This window comes from Lagopus leucura, unplaced genomic scaffold (assembly GCF_019238085.1).
Source record: "Lagopus leucura isolate 7727_CA_CO unplaced genomic scaffold, USGS_WTPT01 Super-Scaffold_100009, whole genome shotgun sequence".
Taxonomy (NCBI): Eukaryota; Metazoa; Chordata; class Aves; order Galliformes; family Phasianidae; genus Lagopus; species Lagopus leucura.
The window spans coordinates 16,663,580-16,683,343 of NW_024962266.1; the positions used below are offsets into that span (position 1 = coordinate 16,663,580).

At 35.8% G+C, this 19,764-nt stretch overlaps 1 protein-coding gene across 11 annotated transcripts in view; it reads right to left on the reverse strand.

The window, feature by feature from the left end:
• Positions 1 to 2,713: 2,713 nt before the first annotated feature.
• ADGRL2 (adhesion G protein-coupled receptor L2) overlaps positions 2,714 to 19,764 on the reverse strand; it is a 155,874-nt gene continuing 138,823 nt past the window's right edge. For 5 of the 11 annotated variants that reach the window (XM_042873911.1, XM_042873915.1, XM_042873913.1 and 2 more), the window contains 5 exons: positions 19,360 to 19,451; positions 17,328 to 17,496; positions 13,638 to 13,766; positions 13,127 to 13,223; positions 2,714 to 7,085 (listed from right to left, as the gene is read on the reverse strand). In XM_042873911.1, the coding sequence (XP_042729845.1) occupies positions 6,331 to 7,085; positions 13,127 to 13,223; positions 13,638 to 13,766; positions 17,328 to 17,496; positions 19,360 to 19,451 (1,242 nt within the window). In that variant the 3' untranslated portion in view covers positions 2,714 to 6,330. Of the gene's footprint in view, positions 7,086 to 7,753; positions 7,807 to 10,062; positions 10,145 to 10,369; positions 10,499 to 13,126; positions 13,224 to 13,637; positions 13,767 to 17,327; positions 17,497 to 19,359; positions 19,452 to 19,764 lie in introns of those variants that run through there. The other 6 variants (XM_042873920.1, XM_042873918.1, XM_042873921.1 and 3 more) reach the window with 5 other exon arrangements.

Sequence of the window (19,764 nt, forward strand, 5' to 3'; positions counted from 1 at the left end):
GAGACCTCCCTGTCACACGTAAGAAGGGTAGTGACTGTGCTCACTGTCTCGCTTTCACCATAACCATGTGGCTGCATGTACAGAGCAGCAGGAATTAGGAAAACAAAATGCAAAGTTAAAATTACTTCTGCCCCTGAAGTGACATCTGTTGTGCCTGTGAGTTATATACCTTGGAATTTCGCTGCCTAAGTTCCATCTGAATTTCACTTTGAACAGGCAAGTGCTTTTTGCTCAGACATCACTGCCCTTCTTACGTGTGACAGGGAGGTCTCCATATGCCATAATACATACATAGGGTTAAAAAAAAAAAGCATGTGGTTTAGGAGAAGCAGTGCTGAAAGAGATGGATATAGTCAGGGCAAGAAAATGGTGCCTCTCTAATACACTGAAGTTAAGCCAGTCATATGGCTGATGTAATTTATTTGGATTTTAAAAGGAAAAATTCTTGTGAAAACATGCCTACCAAGAGGCTACTAAAGCAGAACAGAGTTTGGGAAGTTCAAGTAGTTGTGTGTTAAAAATTAAGGGGTTGAGCAGGATTAAATGGTCAGGTTTTCTTTATCAATGGCAATAGGCTAATGATATAATACCCCAACACTCTGTATTAAAACTTGTGCTATCTGAAGAGGGGGATGAACATGCTATCTGAGAGGTGGCAACATTTTCTTTTAACAGAGAATTATTTCAGTTAATCAGAGCTAGGGATGATTGGGAATGACCTGAGTTAACAAAGTGAATAAATGGGCCATGTGAAGCAGATGAAATGCAATGCTGATAAAGTTGGACACAGTTTTGAAGGAATAATTGAAGTATCTTGTAAGCTTTCCTGGATTTTACATTAACTGTAACTATTTATGTTGTTACTTGCCATGATCAGCTTAGTAGGAAAAATTGTGTTGTGAATAGATAGTAAGAAAATATCATGTGGGATGAGGAGTGGGGAAGTTGAGAAGGACAGAATAGAAAATACAATTCCACCCATAAATCAACAAAAACAACCCAAGAATAATTTAATGCTTGTCTTCTCTCTTACAGCATTCTTGAAATGAGTATTTCTGGCAACTAAATGATTTTAAAACAGAAGGAGTTTGAAAATAAGAACTTGTTTAGAAAGAAGTTGAGTAGTAGGAGATAGTGTAGAAATACTTAATGAGTACTAGGAAGAATGCAAGCTAAGCAACTTCTATTTATCCCACTAATCCAGGAAAAAAAAGCAAACTGGGCTATTCAAAGTGAGTGAAAATGAATTATTTTCATGAAAACCTTGTTAACCTTTGAAACTCTTCTTAGCAATCTGGAGGCTGAAAACTCAGCATTAAGCTATTTAAAAACTATTCTTATTCGACAAGGCTAGAATGGCTTTCTCAGAGAATGTTTCTTATCAGTTTACTTCTCCTTAAAAATAAAACAACAATGCATGCAGATACTATATAGGTTGATGTGAACAGACCTTTTAATGTACCTATGTGTTCCTGTGCTCACCTTTGCTGCCTAAGCTTCAGACTGGCTTGCAGTGCAGCAATTCCACTGTACCAGGTCCCCTACTCAAAGATGCAGAGGTGATGTGCAACAACAACAAAAAAGGTTAAAAATTAGATCAAATTTGCTTTGGAAGGATTCTCTTGATTACAGCTACTTATTCTGAATGTTATTTCTGCCACTGTGACTTCCTCAGTCTGGGATTTCATGCTGGTCTGTTACATGGAATGGTGCTTTAAATTTCCTTGCTGCTGAGCTGAGGCTTGTGTGGTTGTCTGCAGCACTGCTACACACTCTGTCTGCATCTTGGTGTGATCTGTTTCACATGCCAGGAATGTTGATGGGGTGCAGTTGAGATTAATGATGACATAATACAGTAAGAAGAGATATTAATGCTCTTAGGCATGAATTAATGAAATCCAATTGAGAATTTATCCTGCATGAATAAAGGGATTTGGAAGTTGTCATTCTAAAGATCACATGAAGTATTTTACTGAAGGAAAAAAAAGCTTTCTTGAAATGGACAGGGTTCTAATGAACACTTACTCTAGATTTTCTGCCAGAGCTGGATGACCAAGCTGGATCCGTTAATTGAATTCCTACTGGTTATATATGTGAGGCACAAATCTCTTGCATCCAGGGCTGTGCTAACTTCAGTACGGAGCTGGATTCCAACCTCTAGTGTAGTTTTGGGGTAGAGACTCAGCATGCCAGGCAGCCATGAATATGACCCATGCAGCAACCCCCTTGCTTCCTGGAATGGTAGCAATGCCCTTCATAAATGTGGAGGTCAATTGTCACCAACTATTTGAAAAAAATCTAAAGTATGTTTCACTGTGAGCTCCCTCTTTGAAGGGCTGAAGTGTTTTGTAGGGCTACAGCAGAGCTGAAACTGAAGAACTGCTGATGTCTCCCAGTGCTTCTCACTCTCAATCATCCCTTAGAATGTGTGAGCTGAAACTCCTGTGAAGGTGTGTGTGTGTGTGTGTGTGTATATAGCTGTCTGCCTGTAGCAACTCTTGATTTTAAAAAGCTACATTCAGAGAGAACTTTATCCTAAGTTGTCACATAATCAATTATGGAAGACAAGCTTTGTTAGTTTTGAGGCAAAATTGGGTAACAGTATACAGGGAACAGTTATTTTTGTTATTCTGTTAATGTCTGTTCAGTTCAGAAAGAAAAATTCCTTAAAAATTAGGACATAAAATGACACATATTTTATCCATAACTTCCGTCAATTTGAAACACCTTTTATTGTCTATGTAAGTGAATGTATGTAAACTTTATTAGTAATTTCATTTCCAATTTAAAAGAAGCAAAGGTGGATTGTAGAGTTCACAGATAAAGGTTAATTCTAACTATAAAGGTATTACCAGTGTTGCATTTCTTCATGTTATGGTTCACTTATGTAGAATTGAGATGTATTTAATATTAAACAATGCATAGCACCATTATACAACAGTTCACTAAATGCACATCCCATTTAATCTTTTGCTGGAATATAACTGGACTGAAGTTACAAGGAAGAATTGGATGGACCCAGTAGGGTTAACACTGATAGTAACAGGAGATTACTAGCCATAAGAAAATTACAGCTCTTCTGAAAGACAGTGCCTAAAATAGCAGCATATCCTTGGCACCATCGTAGGAACTGGTTAACTGGTGACCCTGGACAAACACTTGTTTCCATTAATTCTGCTGTCATTATTTTGCTATTCTTGAACTCTTCCTCTCAATTCTTCTGTCCTTCTGATCCCAAGACAAGATGGCAGGAACGTGAGAGAGAACACAAAGAAATTACAATAAGCTGTCAGCTATATAATTATATTGTAATCTACTACACTGAGAAGTTACACCAACAGAAATTTGGCAAGCTATTGACTGCTAGCTGCTAGCTAAACACAGGACATTTCACTATCAAAACATTAAAAGAAAAAATAAAAAGGAAAAAAAAAAAAACCAAAACAAAACAGGCTTGCTAAAAAGCAACATCTATACTACAAAGAAGCTAACAAAAGAATTCCGGTGTGATACTTAGGTTCAGCTGGTTCATCTTAGGTTCATCAGCTCAATTTTCTTTTATTTTATGAATACTTGTTACATTTGCAATTGGTTATATTTTTAATATCACAATGCTACAAATCTTCCAGCATATAGTTTCACCACTGCTAGTTAGACAATGTGACACAAAGGAGTACTTGCTTGAATTAGGGTGGAATATTCTGCTGAAAGCTGGTGATGTTACTAGGTCATGTACTGTAATTACTTGAGCACCATGGGTTTAAATCCCTAAGACGTGATTTCCTAGGTAGAAGGCAGCAGGTATGTTTTTAAGTTGCCAGGCAGACCAAGGGAATCATTTTGCTCCAAAGTGTCTGCTGGTATACCCTGAATCAGAACAAATCCTTACTTCACAGAGACTTCAGGTTTTTTTAAAGCATCTCTATTAAACAGAAGTAAACAGTTTATGATTAAATTTTAAATGACTTTGACATGAAGATAGTAACTTCTAAGTATTAAGGAACTTACTGGCAAGAGTTACCAGTAGGATACAGTAAAGATGCCTTTGTCTTCAGTGATAACTGCTACAGTCACAGGCCTGATTACAGATATACTGAGGTTATCTGAGCTATGAGGTTACCTTTACCCAGGTATTTTTTATAGAGTTAGATCAGTCTCAATACCAGGAATTCTTGCCCTCAGAACTTTTTTGAAATCCAAACTTTTTCAAAATGCACCTATGCAAAACTATTGTGCATCAATATATATTCCTAATGGAGCTTTATATATGCTAGCAGTTTAGAAGCAACTTAGAATTTATAAGGCTTTCAAATGAATTTTTGCTGTTGTCATGCCTGTATTCAGTCACACTGGCCACACATGAAACAGTGGCCTCTGTGATAATGAAGGAAAGCATTTTCGGAAGCTGTAACAAATGAAGTCCTTGGCATGATCTGTGAGAAGCCCTGGTGTTAGAGGGACAGAAAGAGGCTTGGGAACCAAGGAAACAAAGATTTCAGACTTCCAATTTTGTCACTTATTTGTAGATAACATCTTGGGCTGCCTTCTGCAGTTTTCCTGTCTGATAGAAATGAGGGCAGTCATGCTCATTTATCTAATTCAAAACGGTGATGGATTGATTATTTGTATAGCACTCTGAGTACTACCCAAATGCTGCTTACGTTTTCCCTGCTACAAGAATATATCTTCATCACTAATAATTACTGCTAATTACTGTTGCTGAGACTATGATAGTGGTATTTTATTTCAATACATATGCCTACTTAAAAACTGTGTAAATATATGAAATTACAGTACTTTTTCCCAATGACCCTGCTATGTCTGAATTTGATCCTATTTAATTGTGACTAAGGTAATGAATAGTAAAGATGAACTCTTCTGTAGCACTACACAGTTTCTATTGTATTCTCAACACTTAAATCATAAAATGTAAAGAAGCCATTCTAAGCAGGATACAGCTGGGTCAAAGGACTTGCTGATGCCAATTATGCTTTGTACATAATAATGCACATTTTACCTATTTGGAAAAAAATTCACATTTATTTACTGTCAAACAGGTGTTAAACTTTACACTGGATATTAGTGATGGGCTCATTATTAACAAGTTTACACAAAGGGATGAAAAAAGCAGAATTTAGTTGAAACAATTTACATTTCATTAGATTTTTATCATAAAATAAATTAATTACTAAATATAGACAGAAGGAATATGGAAGAGTAATAGTTATGTTTTATTTATTTTTAAAGGACAGGCACCTTTTATTCACGAGAAAGTTTGTGAGAAGTGTCCAGTGTCCCCTTTGCCCCTTACCACCCAACCCTGGTTAAGAATGAACAGGGAACTGAGTTACAATCTTTGTTACCTATACCAAATTTGTGCAAGGCTTGGCATAATTGGCTTCTAAAACAATTTTCTCCCCAAATTATGTTTTTGGCAATAAAAATTAAAAAAGAAAAGAATAAAACCTAACTTGTCAAAGCAGAACACTGTTTACAGTGAAAAATAAGTGAAAAACGGGCAGAACTTGCATTTTAAACATACTACTGTACTGTGAACAGAGTGTAAGAAAAACAGCTTATAACATATGTGCAACCAAGAGCGATTCACAATATTTTCTTCAAACTCTTAAAATTATTTTTAATGACAATTATATTTCAGTTGGACACAAATGTATTTATTTTACCCTAGCAATAGAACAAAATATAATTTCTTTAGCCATTTTTTTTCATGAGAACGGTTCATTGTACAGTTGAGGAAATATATGAAATAAGGCCTGTGGCTTGATTGCTAGTGGTTAGACATGTATTCAATCTTTGCCTTAATGGAAAAGATTTGCAGTGAACTGCAAACTGATGCAGAATATCTCTCCTGCTTTTGCAAGTCTTGTCAGGAATAGTAAGGTACAGTAAATTTGTCCCACAGGATTTTAGAGCCTACGCCTTGTATATAATACAATGTAGGCCTAGGAAAAAAAAAATGGTGCAGCCATATTTACAAATTTAGTTCACAAACTGCTGCAGTAAAATGGCTGGAAAGTGTTTTATTTCTTTTTTCACAATTTTGTTAAATTCAGCAGCAGAAGATATCTTAAAATACCTTGTTGGTATTTTCTTTGTAACAAATAATTCATTTTAGTATACTCTGTGTATATACAAAGTTTTTGTTTTATAAAAATTCACAGAACTGCGAGGTCCAGTCATCCCCATTACAGAGGAGAACCACAGGGTCAACAGAATTGTCTCTTCAAGCAGATACGAGGGAGCCTGCACGGGGCCAATTAAGTCTTTTTAATACTTGTACATGGCCTTTAATATTTCTTTGCTACACTATTAAAGGCTTGTCACTAGTTGCATTTGTCCTTCTCTAACATCTCCTTCTGGAATACATCCTTCCTTGTTAATGGGAATTATATAGCCGTCGCTATTACCCCTGCTGATTTGATAGTACATCTGAAGCTGATGGCCAGCTCCTAGGTTTGGCATGCTCTTGTAGTAAACGTCCTCGTTTTCACTTCTCCTGGAAGGAGAGAGATCTTCTTCAACATCGGGGCTGCTCTCTGGGTACGGAGAGTCTCTGAGGTTGGGCATACTTGTGTAAAGAGAGTCTCTGTTGGGGGACTGGAGGTGGTCGTCAGCCTCGGCTGTCAGCTGTGAGACATAGCTGTCAGTTCCCTCGGTCTTCACTTTCTTCTGGGGCTGGTACAGAAGGGAGTGAGTCCGCTGAGGAATAAGTGGGGCCTCGAGCTCTTTGTGGTGCAGCTCCAGCCCAGGGGTGTCGCTGTGCATCAAAGATGAGGCGTCTGCCACGATGGCGTCATCTTCGCTGCTACTCCCACCGATCACAGCCTTGGCTGGCAGTGTGCGCTCCAGGTTGTGGTTCTTGCTGTTGCCCCGCAGGTTGTTGTGCACTAATTCTGAAATGATCATTTTCTCAAAAGCAGTATCATTCAGGCTTAGTCCACAGTCTACAACTTGCACACTGTCGTTATAGTCACCATTGCGCAAAGAGTAGCTGTTGTTGAAATTACCATTTAGCGGTAGAGTATCCATGGCACTTGTATCCCTGGCATTGTTCAGTGAATGTCCTGAAACAGAAAAGGACGGTTCTGGTTATTGCCTGATATGCTTAACACTTTTTTTTTTTTTAAACAAAATTCTTTAATGTAGTTCAGGACAAAGTTGTACTTGAAAGTAGGACTTGAGAAAAGTTAGGTTATTGAACATTCCCAAATGTAAACAGTTGCACGCCTTATAGGAAAGATGCCTTTATACAATAGTAACATGCATTTCCTGTGGGGAATAGTGGCATTTTAATTTCTTAATTTAATGTCATTTCTGTGACTCTTCCACAAGGAACTGTTCACTCCATGCCCTTGCATATGTAATGCAAAGCAATTTGTTTGGAAACATCTATGTTTTGAAGTACGTCACCATGATTTAGAAGAAAGAAAATTAACAGAATTTGTCCTAAACAACACTAAATTAAAAAGGAATTAGATCACAGACATAACTGAAGGTAAATGTACAACATAAACCCACATAACTGGCAAGCAACTACTTTAACACGTTTCTAACATTTTTCCCTTTTTTTTTTTTTTTTTTTTTTTTGAGATGAGGTAAAGAAAAGAATGAAAAAAAATGGATAAATACAAAGAATTTATGTTAAACAAGGACAGCCATCTTTCACACTACAGGGACCAGGGCCCACAAGCACCATCCAACAACACGATAGACAGCAGGTGGAATGACTCACTTTGGACAACTCACATCATGTCTGTCTGCTCAGGCTATCTGGCCTAAGAGTAGCTGATATATAAAAGAAAGTAAAATGATTTATTGTAACATGATGAAGAATTACTGAGCTTCTCAGCAACTTAGTCAGAGCAAGGGTTCAGCAAATTAGATTACTAAGCAATAACAGCTTTTCTTTTCCCACTTAATGTAATTTTTTTGTACTAATTCTGTCTGCCAACAATGGCCCCAGGCTTCTAAAGGTCAAAGTTTGCCTGCAGTCTGCATCAGTCACAGTGACAGCGCTGAATGAACTGGAATAGTTAATTAAGAGTTAGGCCCACAGTTACCATGGGCATGGAAGTCAAATGCGGAAATGTTAGAAATTTCTGTAAGTATGTGTCACAGAAATTAAACCAAAGAATAAATATTAGTTGTGGAATGGGAAGAGGAAATCAGCCATGGCTGATATCTCGTAGCTGCTGGACAAATGACAGATTGGGTAAGTCTGCTAAGAAACATGAAATAAGTTTAGGGGGAGAAAATGAAGTCTTATGATGATTAAGGTCTTTGATTTTGACTTTTTGTTTTTGGTGGTAGTAAGGGGGGATAATACAATAAAGGAAAGGATTTCCTACAGACACAAAGACATGTAAACTATGACAGCACAGTGCTTCTCAAGCAAAGGAAAAGAAAAAACTTTGAAAGAAAATAAACAGTCTGAATCATGGAAAGTTGGATGGTTAGAGCATTCCTAGTAAATCACTTTATCTACAGAAGAAAGAATGGAGTGACTACTGAAATGAGACTGACCACTGTGAGGCTGCTGCATTATATGCAAGGCTTGGAGGAGTATAAGAAAAAAGTTGTTTTGGAGAAGATTGTACATTTTTTGTTTTTGTTGTTGTTTGTTTGTTTTTTCATAATTAAAGCTGCAGCTTATCCTAGAAAATTCAATCTTCTCTGGAAAATACTGTTTTCAATTAAAAAGTAATTGCATTTTCTCATGAAAGAGTTTCGTCTTCAACTTTAGAAAGCAGAGTAATAATTTCCGAATAAATTTGAAGTAATTTGCAAATCATTTTGTAACTCTGTTACTGTTAGCTCCTCTTCATGTATACTGATTTAAACAGAGATGAGGGTTGTTTGAAAGGTCTCCTTAAGCTTTGATTAAACAACTTTGTAGTTTTGCAATTTCATATATGTTCTAAGGCTTTTTCTTGCAATGGATTTTAGCTGTGCAGAACATATGGCATTTATAAAAGTAGACAACACATGGACCACATGCTGGCATTCATTTCCCTCATGAAAGTGATTTAATTCTATAATTTTAATTCTCTTTTCTTTTGCTAAGCAGATACCAAAATGTATCTGATAATCCAAAATGAGTTTTCTATGATATACTGCAGAGTTAAGCATACTAAAATATATTTAAATTGGTTTGATGAGGCAAATTTTGTTGCCCATGATCAGGTAATTATTTGAAATCTTTCCATAGCCTGTAGCAAGATTACTGTGGGAATGTAAAAATATAAGTAAATTGTTAAGCGTTTCTGCTTGACACTGCTTTGGTTTTGAACAGCAAATTATTTCAGCATTGTATAACTTCCGTTACCAATGGGGTTTGCTACAGACCTCATGTTGTTTTCCAAAAAGCAGTATGCAAGTACTTTTTGAATGTGGAAACATTTCATTTGCAAATTGTGAACCACTTGCCCGCTGAGTCTACTTCATGACCGCTAGTTATGTTTTAATTGTGCCCATTAAAAATCATGCTGAAAAAATTTACATTTGATAGGCAAAGTTAAGTTTTACTCCCATACTTGTCTCTCTGTAGGTTGCTAGAGGAAAGCATAAGGAAAGTAAGAAAACAAGAGAATGAAAATAGAAACTACAGTTCAGTTAAAAAGGAAACTTCAAATAAAATCTGGAAACATGAGCTCTTTATCAAAGATTTATTGTTCCAGTAATACTAAAGTGATCTTAACGACTCATCTAACAGAAACTGCTAGATATTTACTGATGAACTGCACTGTAGTTAAAAAAAGCAACTAGAGGATGTAACAACAAAATGTTAGGTAAGTGATGACACCCTTTATGCTGACAGAACTAAACTGTTCTAACTGTTAATCTCATGATTTTCCTAAAGGAAATGATCTACCATAAAGCTGCACTATACTATAGATCTGTTTGACGCTGGATACAATTTTCTGTGCTGCGGTATCCAAAGGTGTCAAGATGCCTTGCATTGCTTTAGTACCTAATCCGTTCCATGAGCAGGTTTTTCTCAGCAAGCTTTAGAGTCAACCTTACATTGCATAGACATGATACCTCTAAGTGATATATATCTTGAAGATGGACTCTCGGACCATGTGGTGTCAGTCCTGTAATAGTATATTAAGATTTATGCCACCTGTGTTAAAAACATGGATAATTATTGGTAAATACTGTTACGGCAAAGGCATTACTATAATATAGTGCAGTTTTACAAGCTGACATTGGTAATACTGCATTTCTCAAACTGACAGAAATTTTGAATGTATGGCTAAGGTATTGCAACTTGAGTTTCTACCTAGGGAAAAGAAGGGATTTGGAGCAAGCCAAGAAAAGCGGTTTTATTCAGGAAGTATAAGCACACCTGGTGAGTTAAACACAGGAGCTGAAGGGGCATTACATACAACAGTTTCAGCGAGCAATGTGTTATAGGGGTTGTTAGTGCCGTGTGGTCGAAGAAGAGGGTTTGTTAGTAGGTAATTGCCAGTCATTCCTGAAGCAAAAGAAACAGAAAAAAATGTCAGTTCTTTAATTTTATTCTGACAGTTTCAATAAAGAATATTTTTATTCATCGTGAATCATGTAGAACCTGTCAAATGTAATTCAGCTGAAAATTTCTGAGTGTATCTGAGCTATATGTTTGAAACGGGAGTAGGAAAATACAGTTAGATTCCAGTAATTCACAGGTGCTGTCCAAATCCCCAAAGTAAACATCTGGTGAGAGTGACATTTACTAATGTACACAAAATCGGTGTTCATAAGAATAGCAATTAAATGGGTAGAGATCAAGGTACTACATAAAGCTACTGCAGCTTTTAAAATGGTATCACGGAATGTTTCTGTCCAGAATGGAGGGAACTGAGTTTCTTAAATTTAAAGGTATTGAAAAATCTCTTATGACAGGATCAGAGCTGTTATTCACTTCATGACAAACACACGGAGAGTGGAAGGGAATTGTGTTTTCAAACACAGAGTAGATGACAAACTGCAAGCATATCTTAGTATACGCAAAAGTATGCATGCTGAGGGGAAAGCAAAATATTTGCTCTAAGAAATCAGAGCATTCACATTTTCTCCCGGGACATTCGTGCTACAAATTTATCTGCCAGGTTTTAAAAAAGAATTTCTTGAATGACAAATTTATTTAAACAGTTCACAAACAATGTAATGCGAAGCATGATACTACAGGAATGAACGGACTTTTTAAAACTCAGTTTAAATGTTAGTGCAACATCATTTAAAGAATTCAGAAGAATTAGAAGAAAAAAAAAAGCATCTTTTGAGATCTAAAAAGACAGTTAATCTCTGACTTCTAGATACTGAAAGAAAAGCTGTCTGGAAAAGTGACAAAGAAAACTTACTTTAAACAATAAAGTTAAATTTCTACTTCCTTTTCTGTTGCACGGCACAGCAACAAATCAGAATGGAAATAATAAGCCAGCTATATCTATATACTGTATTTTTATTTGGCAATGGAAAAAGTAATATTATATTCTATATTAATGCTTGGTACTGTACAGAAGCAGAAAAATCTAAGATGCGGAGATCTAGGGCCTGATAATGATAGTTTGTGTCAGTGAACAACTAAAAAAAGGTTCACTGTAGCTTTTTTCAGTGGTAATCTAATTCCTACAAGAAATACTAACTGAAATACTTCTTGTTGTGTACCATGTTTAATATCGTTATTTGAATTACAATCTCAAATTATTTATACTATGCAAAATTTGTTATCCGATCCAAAGTATTTCTCTTTTACTTTAAGGTGCTGATTTTTATTTTAAAGAAAACACTAATTACTAGATAATCACTGAACTTTTATTACAGGTATTTACCCCTGAGATAGCAGAATTATTGTAACTGAATAACAACAGCATCAATTAATTTTTTTTAGCCATCGTGGAGCATCTCAAGTGATGAGACTGGAGCTCCACAGCAGGGAAAAGCCTCCAAGATCTGTGCTCAGCTCTGAACCACTTGAAGCTGTAGCATGGGCAAAGTGTACCTCCTATGGTGAAATCCCAGACTTTTATATTTATATCATATTTGTGGGCTTTTAAGAAATGAAATAAGAAATAGATTTTCTACTTAGGATATATATTTTAATTTTGCCAGAAGAACATAAAGATTCACGAGGGAACAATAAGACACGCAAGTTGTCTTAGATATTTCTGTAAGCCAGTAGGATCATGCTTTTTGAAATCTTGCCTTTTGCCAAATACTACGCTTTTTACTTCCAAAGCAAACATGAGTTAAGTACAGGTCTCCACCACCAAATCTTGAAAAAAGCACAAGGGAGAAAATTTGCCATTTGTGGTTCACAAGGGTTTTACAGTAGTCCTGACAATGGTAAATTTTCTGTTTGAAACTTTTTAAGCCAAGCAGGAACTGGTCAGAACTACGTTTGTCTCTTAGGGATGTGAGTGGAACAATAGGCTGTGAGCTTGGCTTTCACACTCTTCGCCTCCATTACTTAATTTTATTTTTATTTTTATTTTTTTTAAAGGGGTGGGGAAAATGGAGAAAAAAGAAGGGACACTGTGTTGATTAATACCCTTGTCTTCTAAGTGGACATGAAAATGCAGTTACAGATTTCAAAGTCTAATCGAGATAAGAAAGTTTTGGCTTCTGTGCCTGAAAATCTGGATCCTATCCCATATGACAGATACAATGCTCTTTGAAATAAAAAAGATAAATGCTTTACAGACATCTTTTGCATAGAAATGATATCAATTAGATTTCACTGGGAAAATTTCTGCACCTAAAAATCATAGTCAAATATGCATTAAAATGTTACTGCACTCGTATTTCTGTTTCAGATTTAACCTATAAAGGTTAGAAAAGATTTAAAATTATGATCTTGCTTTTAAGTTAAATTATTGATGAAACTTATTTAAATGCTCTCCCATGAATGGAGGAATTCAACTTCTATATCAGGGGGCCAGCTGAGGGAACATGGCTTTAAAATGTGCTGGTGGATGACTTTAAAACTCTGCTTTTAGAGTACATTTGTTACAGATTTTTTTTTTCAACACGTTCTTTTCAATTCTTCTGTGTTAAATTAAATTATATAAAATCTGTAAAAAATTTGTCTTCTAAAACTGAAATGTTCCCAGTGACTGACCTTGATTAAGTGTTGAAGTGCTGTTGATGTCACCTGAGATAAAAGAAGATTCAGATTGTTTTCTCACAGTGTCATTCCACATCCTCCTTATACGACTCTGTTAATGTAAAGCAGTAAGACAGAGCGCATTAAGTTACAGAAGATTTTTTCCTACTTGTGTACTATTATTTATTCTCATTTATTTTGCACTAAAGTAAGCCATTCTTATAGCAGAGAGCAAAGCTCCATCCTCTGTTATTACAATTCTAATTTATTAAATTTCATTTAGATGAAACATGATGGTATAAACCTTCCAATAAACCAGCCCATAATTATAAGAAAAATAAGGCGTTTGCATTAGACCAAATTAAAATAAAATCTTTAAAAAGAAATCAATTCTAGCATGCAGAACTATGTATTTGCTACCTAAGTGATAACAATGAGAAGACAATTACTACTTCTGATTGGAGCAGATCTCAGGGGCTTTTTATAAATAAGGTTAATTAAAAGATGTTGTCAAAATCTTTGTTACCTGAGTGCCAGAGGAATAGCGAGCACTAGTTCTTGTTGTTGATGCCTTCACTGAACTGTGAGGACTCTCAGTTGGTAGTCCGCCACAGCAGTAGGAATGTCGGAAGCATTTGCCGTATTCCTTACGTACCTATGGAGAAAAAAAATACTTTAGCACAAAAAATAGTGACAAACACCTCTATTGACAAAAAAGACATCAGTCTTGCACTGACAACACTCAACTGCTTTTTGAGCAAATACATAATTCTTGCCTACTGAAATGATGGCCTTTAGCAAAATTAGATAATTTTGCCTTATTTAATGGCAGCATTATTGGTTAGCCAGCATTTCTGAATTATTTCTGAAGTATACATGTATTTCATTTAGACATATATGAATAATTGTTGCTGAGTTGTTACAGGATTATTTTTGTTTTGTCTTCACATTGTGGATTAATACAGTTGTTTACCTGAATGGAATATTGGCTGAAAATAGTCATTTTTTGCAATAGTTTTTGGTGCACAAGCCATAGAAAGCCTGTCTTCCCATCTTGGCATACAAGAAAGGCTGAGGCAACGAGCCTTTGAGCTTCTCAGTACTGCCCATTTAAGTTACTCCTTCTAGAAAAGCATGCCAAGAAGACTGTATTTAGTCTAAACTACAAGGACTGTGAGCATTTTTTCATATGAAGTTACTCTGGGTAACTCAAATAGTCGCTAGTTCAGCAGCTGCAGTAGGGCACCAGCAAAGGTCAGAGCCAGGAGTTGAAACGTACAGGCTGGGAAACTAAGCATCTTTTGTTTTTAGGACCAAAAAGTAGAATCTTTGCTATTGTCTCTTCTGACCATAGAAGTGTGAATACACTTGTTAAGTATATGAAATTTCTGTCTAACAGAATAACATTATTCTGATGGCATAATAATTTTTGTATTTGACCTGCACTGATTTACCTTCTGTTTCCATTGAGCTACTGGAAACTTTAGTTTTGTAATTCGTGTGCATTAACATTGTCATAGAAATAATCTGGATGATGTTACAGAGCTTTTAATTCTCTCACATTTGATGACTGCTACATTGCTATTTATTTTTCAATAACACAAAAGAGCACATGTATCCTGGCAACATGATCAGTGAAAGGACGCGCTAGATAAAACTTGTAAAGATGCCAAATATTACATTCACAAATCTTCTACCAGATTCTTGATAATCCTGGAGTCTCATGTGCATCAATGAGACTTCTAAATTCCTCTGAAAATTGACATTTCAGCTAATCTGTAAATTCTGCTTGGCCTACAGAATATATGGCACAGAAATAAACTTGTGTGTGTGCAAAACTGAGAAATGAAGGAAGGAAAAAGGCAAAAAATTAACAGTGTGAATTTACATAAGCCAATCACTGTTTTCAATATTCCAATAACTTTATCACCACTAATGTGGTGTTTCTATAAACCATGAAGTTCAGGAAAATTTGAATAGTTAATGCTTTAATTTCCACCTGAGGACAACAACTCATCTATTTAAAAGTATATCATATATATTTTAAGTTAACTCCTACCAATATCAGCACAAAACACACATACAAAAAGGAAAACAGAAAAAACAGAAAGGCCTGGACATAGAATTGTAACCTTTATCTTCACATTCTCAAAAATGAAAGTCTGTAACACTTAAGAAAACACATTCCTGACCATTAATGGATATTAAATGCTCCAGAACACTATATAGTAGAAACAATAGCAATCAGAACTATATTTTCATCCAAATGCCACCCTCCAGGGCTGGTTTTGCCTAATGCCTATATTGCTGTGAATGTGCATTATCCGTCACTACAGCGCGTTCCTCTGTCATTATTTCTAAATTATAGCTTGTTGGAAATAGTTGGAAACAACGGCACTATCATCCCGTCAGAACTGCAAACATAATAGTTTTCACTTTCACAATTCTATTTCTCTGTTCAATTTAGTGACCAACTAGTAATAACAGAATAAAAAGACTGTATTAGCTATGCAGACAGAGGATCAGATAATATCCAGTCAAACTCACTGAAACTTAAAAATTTTAAATGGCAGCTTTAACATTCTTCCAGGTATAAATCTTATTGCTCCAGGTTATGCTTTTTCACACTTGACTGGTATTTTAATATTGCTTTTTGCTGACTCCACTTAATAAAAAAACAATGCATAGCTGTAAAAAGAAATAGAATCAGAATCTGTTTTTCATTTTCAAGCCCAACACAAATGATAAAAAAGCAACATGATATGAAACCTTAATCTAGAAATTATTTACATTTTGAAAATTTCTTCCCTCTTTTCTTATGATCACTCTCCTCTCCAAGTGTGTTTTTATTATCTCAAAATGAAAGCTATACCATTTTCCTCTGGATAAAATCCATTCTGTCTTCCACATCTTTTCCCAAAACATGTCTGAAAGCCATTGTCTACACCAAATCTCGAGATACTGGTACTGTTAAGAGCTGAGAACATGCAAGAATGTGATTTTGCCCTTATGTAATAACCTTTTATCCAAGAATCTTTAACCACTTTATAAATATCAGTTAAATATTTCTCTGGTGGGCTAATTATAAAGGGAGTTAATAACTGTTAGGCCTCCTGCCTAAAAATGGTACAAATATTTAGAACCTAAATATTGCAAGTTGGGTGTTGCCAAACAACGGACTTACTGCATTTTATCTTATGGTCTGTGGTGGGCTTTTTCTGACGTACACATTTCCCCTCTGCTCTCAACTCTTTATTTTCATTTGCTGTGCTTTCTATGAGCATTTTACTTTTATCCTTCATTGGAGCATCTCTAAGGCATGAAAACGTTCTCCATTCTCAGTCTGGGACACAGAGGGAGAGTGGGAAACCTGATCCCGCCTAGCTGTGTCCTTCAATTCCATCTCACTTGTCTGTTTATCTCTCCTCTATGAGCTTCCCTCTATTCAGCAGATCTGGGCAAAGGGGGCCTGAACTAATTTAGAGCATCTCTTCATTAGGGAAGGTAGTTGCCAGGGGATTCCAGTTTCTCCAGCTAAGAGCACTTAGCTATTGGTTTGCAGGGGGAGGCAAATGTTTGAAAACAAGTAGTCATGCTGGTGTACTTAGTAAACTCCCCTCATTACCAGTTGTCTGCAGTTAATGGCTACTTTTTCTTTAGGTGTGCTGAAGTTCACAGTGAAATTAATTTTCAGATCTGACTTAATTTTGTAATGAACAAGTGCTCACAGCATAATCCCTGCCTATCACCTGTAGTTTTATGTGGCAGCTTAATAGGACCTCAGGAGAGGTCTTTGCCTTGATCTGCGAGAATGTTTCCAGGCTGAGATGGGCTGATACTGTAAAAGATCCCTTTTTTTGCAGTGCTGCAGGCAGGATTTGATTCATAAGTGCATAAAGACTTTTGGCTGTGGATTCAAAATTATACATACCGCATCACAAATGTTAAACAATACACCTTCTGCATTTTTGTCCCAAAGTCTCTAAACTTTAAAGCCCAAGTTGGAAATACTGCATCCATTTTAAACTCATACAGGCCAAAAAGCAGTTAAATGAGTCTCAGAAGCACATGCAGCAAGAACTGTTTTCGATCCTAGTCTCTTCCTTAAACTTCTTCAAAATACTCCTATTCTCGAAATGTACTCTATTTTTTCAAGAAATATATGTGGTATTTTTAAGAACATACAGAGCACACGCCTCTGTTTGTAGTAACTTACTTTCTTTTGAAGGGCACAATGAAAGATGAAAATAAACATTCCTTGGAAAGCATTAAATACTGTGAAGAGATACGTCATCACAACTGTTCCCTCATTGATAAACAGTAGGCCAAATGACCACGTTAGGCCAAGAAGACACAGGAGAGCAAATGCACCCAGGACCCAGGATCTGTAAAAGAAAATTAATTTTACTAACATTACTTATAAGACTGCATGTTGCCAAATCCAATATTAACATTTCAGTTCCTTCAGTTGACTTTTACTAGGTTCATATTCAATTGTAAAAATTCCTTGGGTTTAACCTTTCATCTATTAAAGAAAGAACAATTCCATTTGGTACTTTTAGTCTCCAGCGAAAACAGCAAGAGTAGATATGACCTTTTACTTTCTCAAGAACTGCATAGGATGTCAAAAATACTTTGAAATGTCGAAGTATAGTGCAAACCCCAACTACTCCATTGCCTTATCTGCTATTACAAAAGAGATTGATAAATCTGGCTTAGCTACTAATCACAGCATAGATTTTAAACAGTGGTGCTGCTAAATGACACCAAATAATGTAACACAAATACACAAAGGTTAAACAGCAGATTAAGAGCCTAGAGCCCAAATCTTTAATGCTCTGATAAACTCAGCTAAACTGAAGCTAGATGATCTAACTTCTGCATGAAGAAACTCTGCTGAAATGTGGCAAAAATATGGATATTGCTCTATAGAATAGTGTAAAAAAGATTCCACCATGAATAGGTTAAGGAAAAGGAACTGTAGAGAACGGCACAGAATGAAAGGGAAAGGGAATTTAGTCAGTGAATTCCACATCTAACTAATGATCTTACTTGATAAATGGCTTATTATCTTCATAGCTAGAAAGCATTATAAGCAGAAAAGAGAAACAAAATTATTAGACAGAATTGAAACAGAAATTAATAAGAGCATTTTTAATTGTCTATAAAAATAAGTCAAAATTAGGAAATTCAAAATGCAGAGGCAAGCAATTTAAAATTATAAAGGCATATAATAGTTAAAAATTCTTTAGCAAATCAGGTATCTCAAAACCAGTTAATTAAAATTAAGGGCAATCCACAATATTGACCGAGTTTGTAAAGTTAAAAGTCATGCCAGAAATTTGTTAATGTAGGGTTCTATCTTACCCAGGTAAGTCCGTATTATAGTAGCCATCACAAACACGGTAATTACTGGTGTGGATGAGAAGACAGAAAGAGGAAAAGGAAGAAAAGAGAGAGATGCTAAAGATTAGCTCTCTCTCTCATCATGCAACATGCAATGAAGCTGATACTGACCTATCCATAACATCTAGTCACAGTGTTAGCCTTAGTGAAAATCTCCCTTTGCCATTTTCAAAATTCAAAGCAAATCTCTAAGACCCTTTCATATCCAACCCTTAGTATTATAAAGTTGCACCATCCCTTCAGTGTTGATAACAAGAACCTTCAGTACAACATAAAGCTATAAGCTAAAGAAGCAAGAGCTGACAAAACCTCGTTAATTATATAACACTTGCATTATTCTGCAAAAAGGATACTGCATTACAGCACCAAGATAAAGTAAACATTTGCTAAATTAGCATGAAAACAGCAGATAATCTTCAAGTTAACAATAATAATAGAGTCAATTCTCTTGGGAGAACAGGATTACAAGTAGAAACTGCTCAGAATCCTTAAATCAAAAAGTCATTTAACAAAATAAACTTAATATAATCATATCAGTCATGCAAACAGGAACATCATTTTTGAACTGCATTTTAAATGCAAATGAAACTACTACAGTGCAGTGGTATTTCCATGAAACAGTTTCTTGGCACTACTTCCAGGCTGAAATTATCTAATTTTGACCAGCATTTGTGACATTACAGAAACAGTGTGACGAAAGCAGGATTGGTTCTGTTTGCTTCTAATTGACATCTGCAGTTGCTGGGAGAGAATGGCATGTGCTACTAATGGAAAGTAGCCTTCAATCAGTTCAGCAATCAGAAAATAATCACAGTTCTCATACTTGAACACAAAGCACTTACTTAATGTTTTCCAACCTGCTAGAGTCTGGTTTCAAAGTGTTTGAGTGCTTCACCATTTTGCACAATGTGATCACCAAGAAGATAAGATTCAGCTGTCAAAACAGATAAGAATGAAATTAAACTACTTCAAGTGAAAGGTTGAATAATAATGATGTTACAGACTAAACAAAACCTCCATAGTTTATTTTCTAATATGTAGAGAAACTGAGTAACTTTATCAGAATGTCTGCAAGAAGTGATTGCAAATACAGATGAAGGGCAAAAATGTTTTAAATTATTGTTTCACTTAATTTTGCTGAATTGACCAGTGCCATGAACCAGCCATATTCAGCTCATATCCAACACGTGTCAGTGTCCATCTAGCTCCGTCTTCCAGCATGCTGCATTCAACCCCTGTTCACCTCC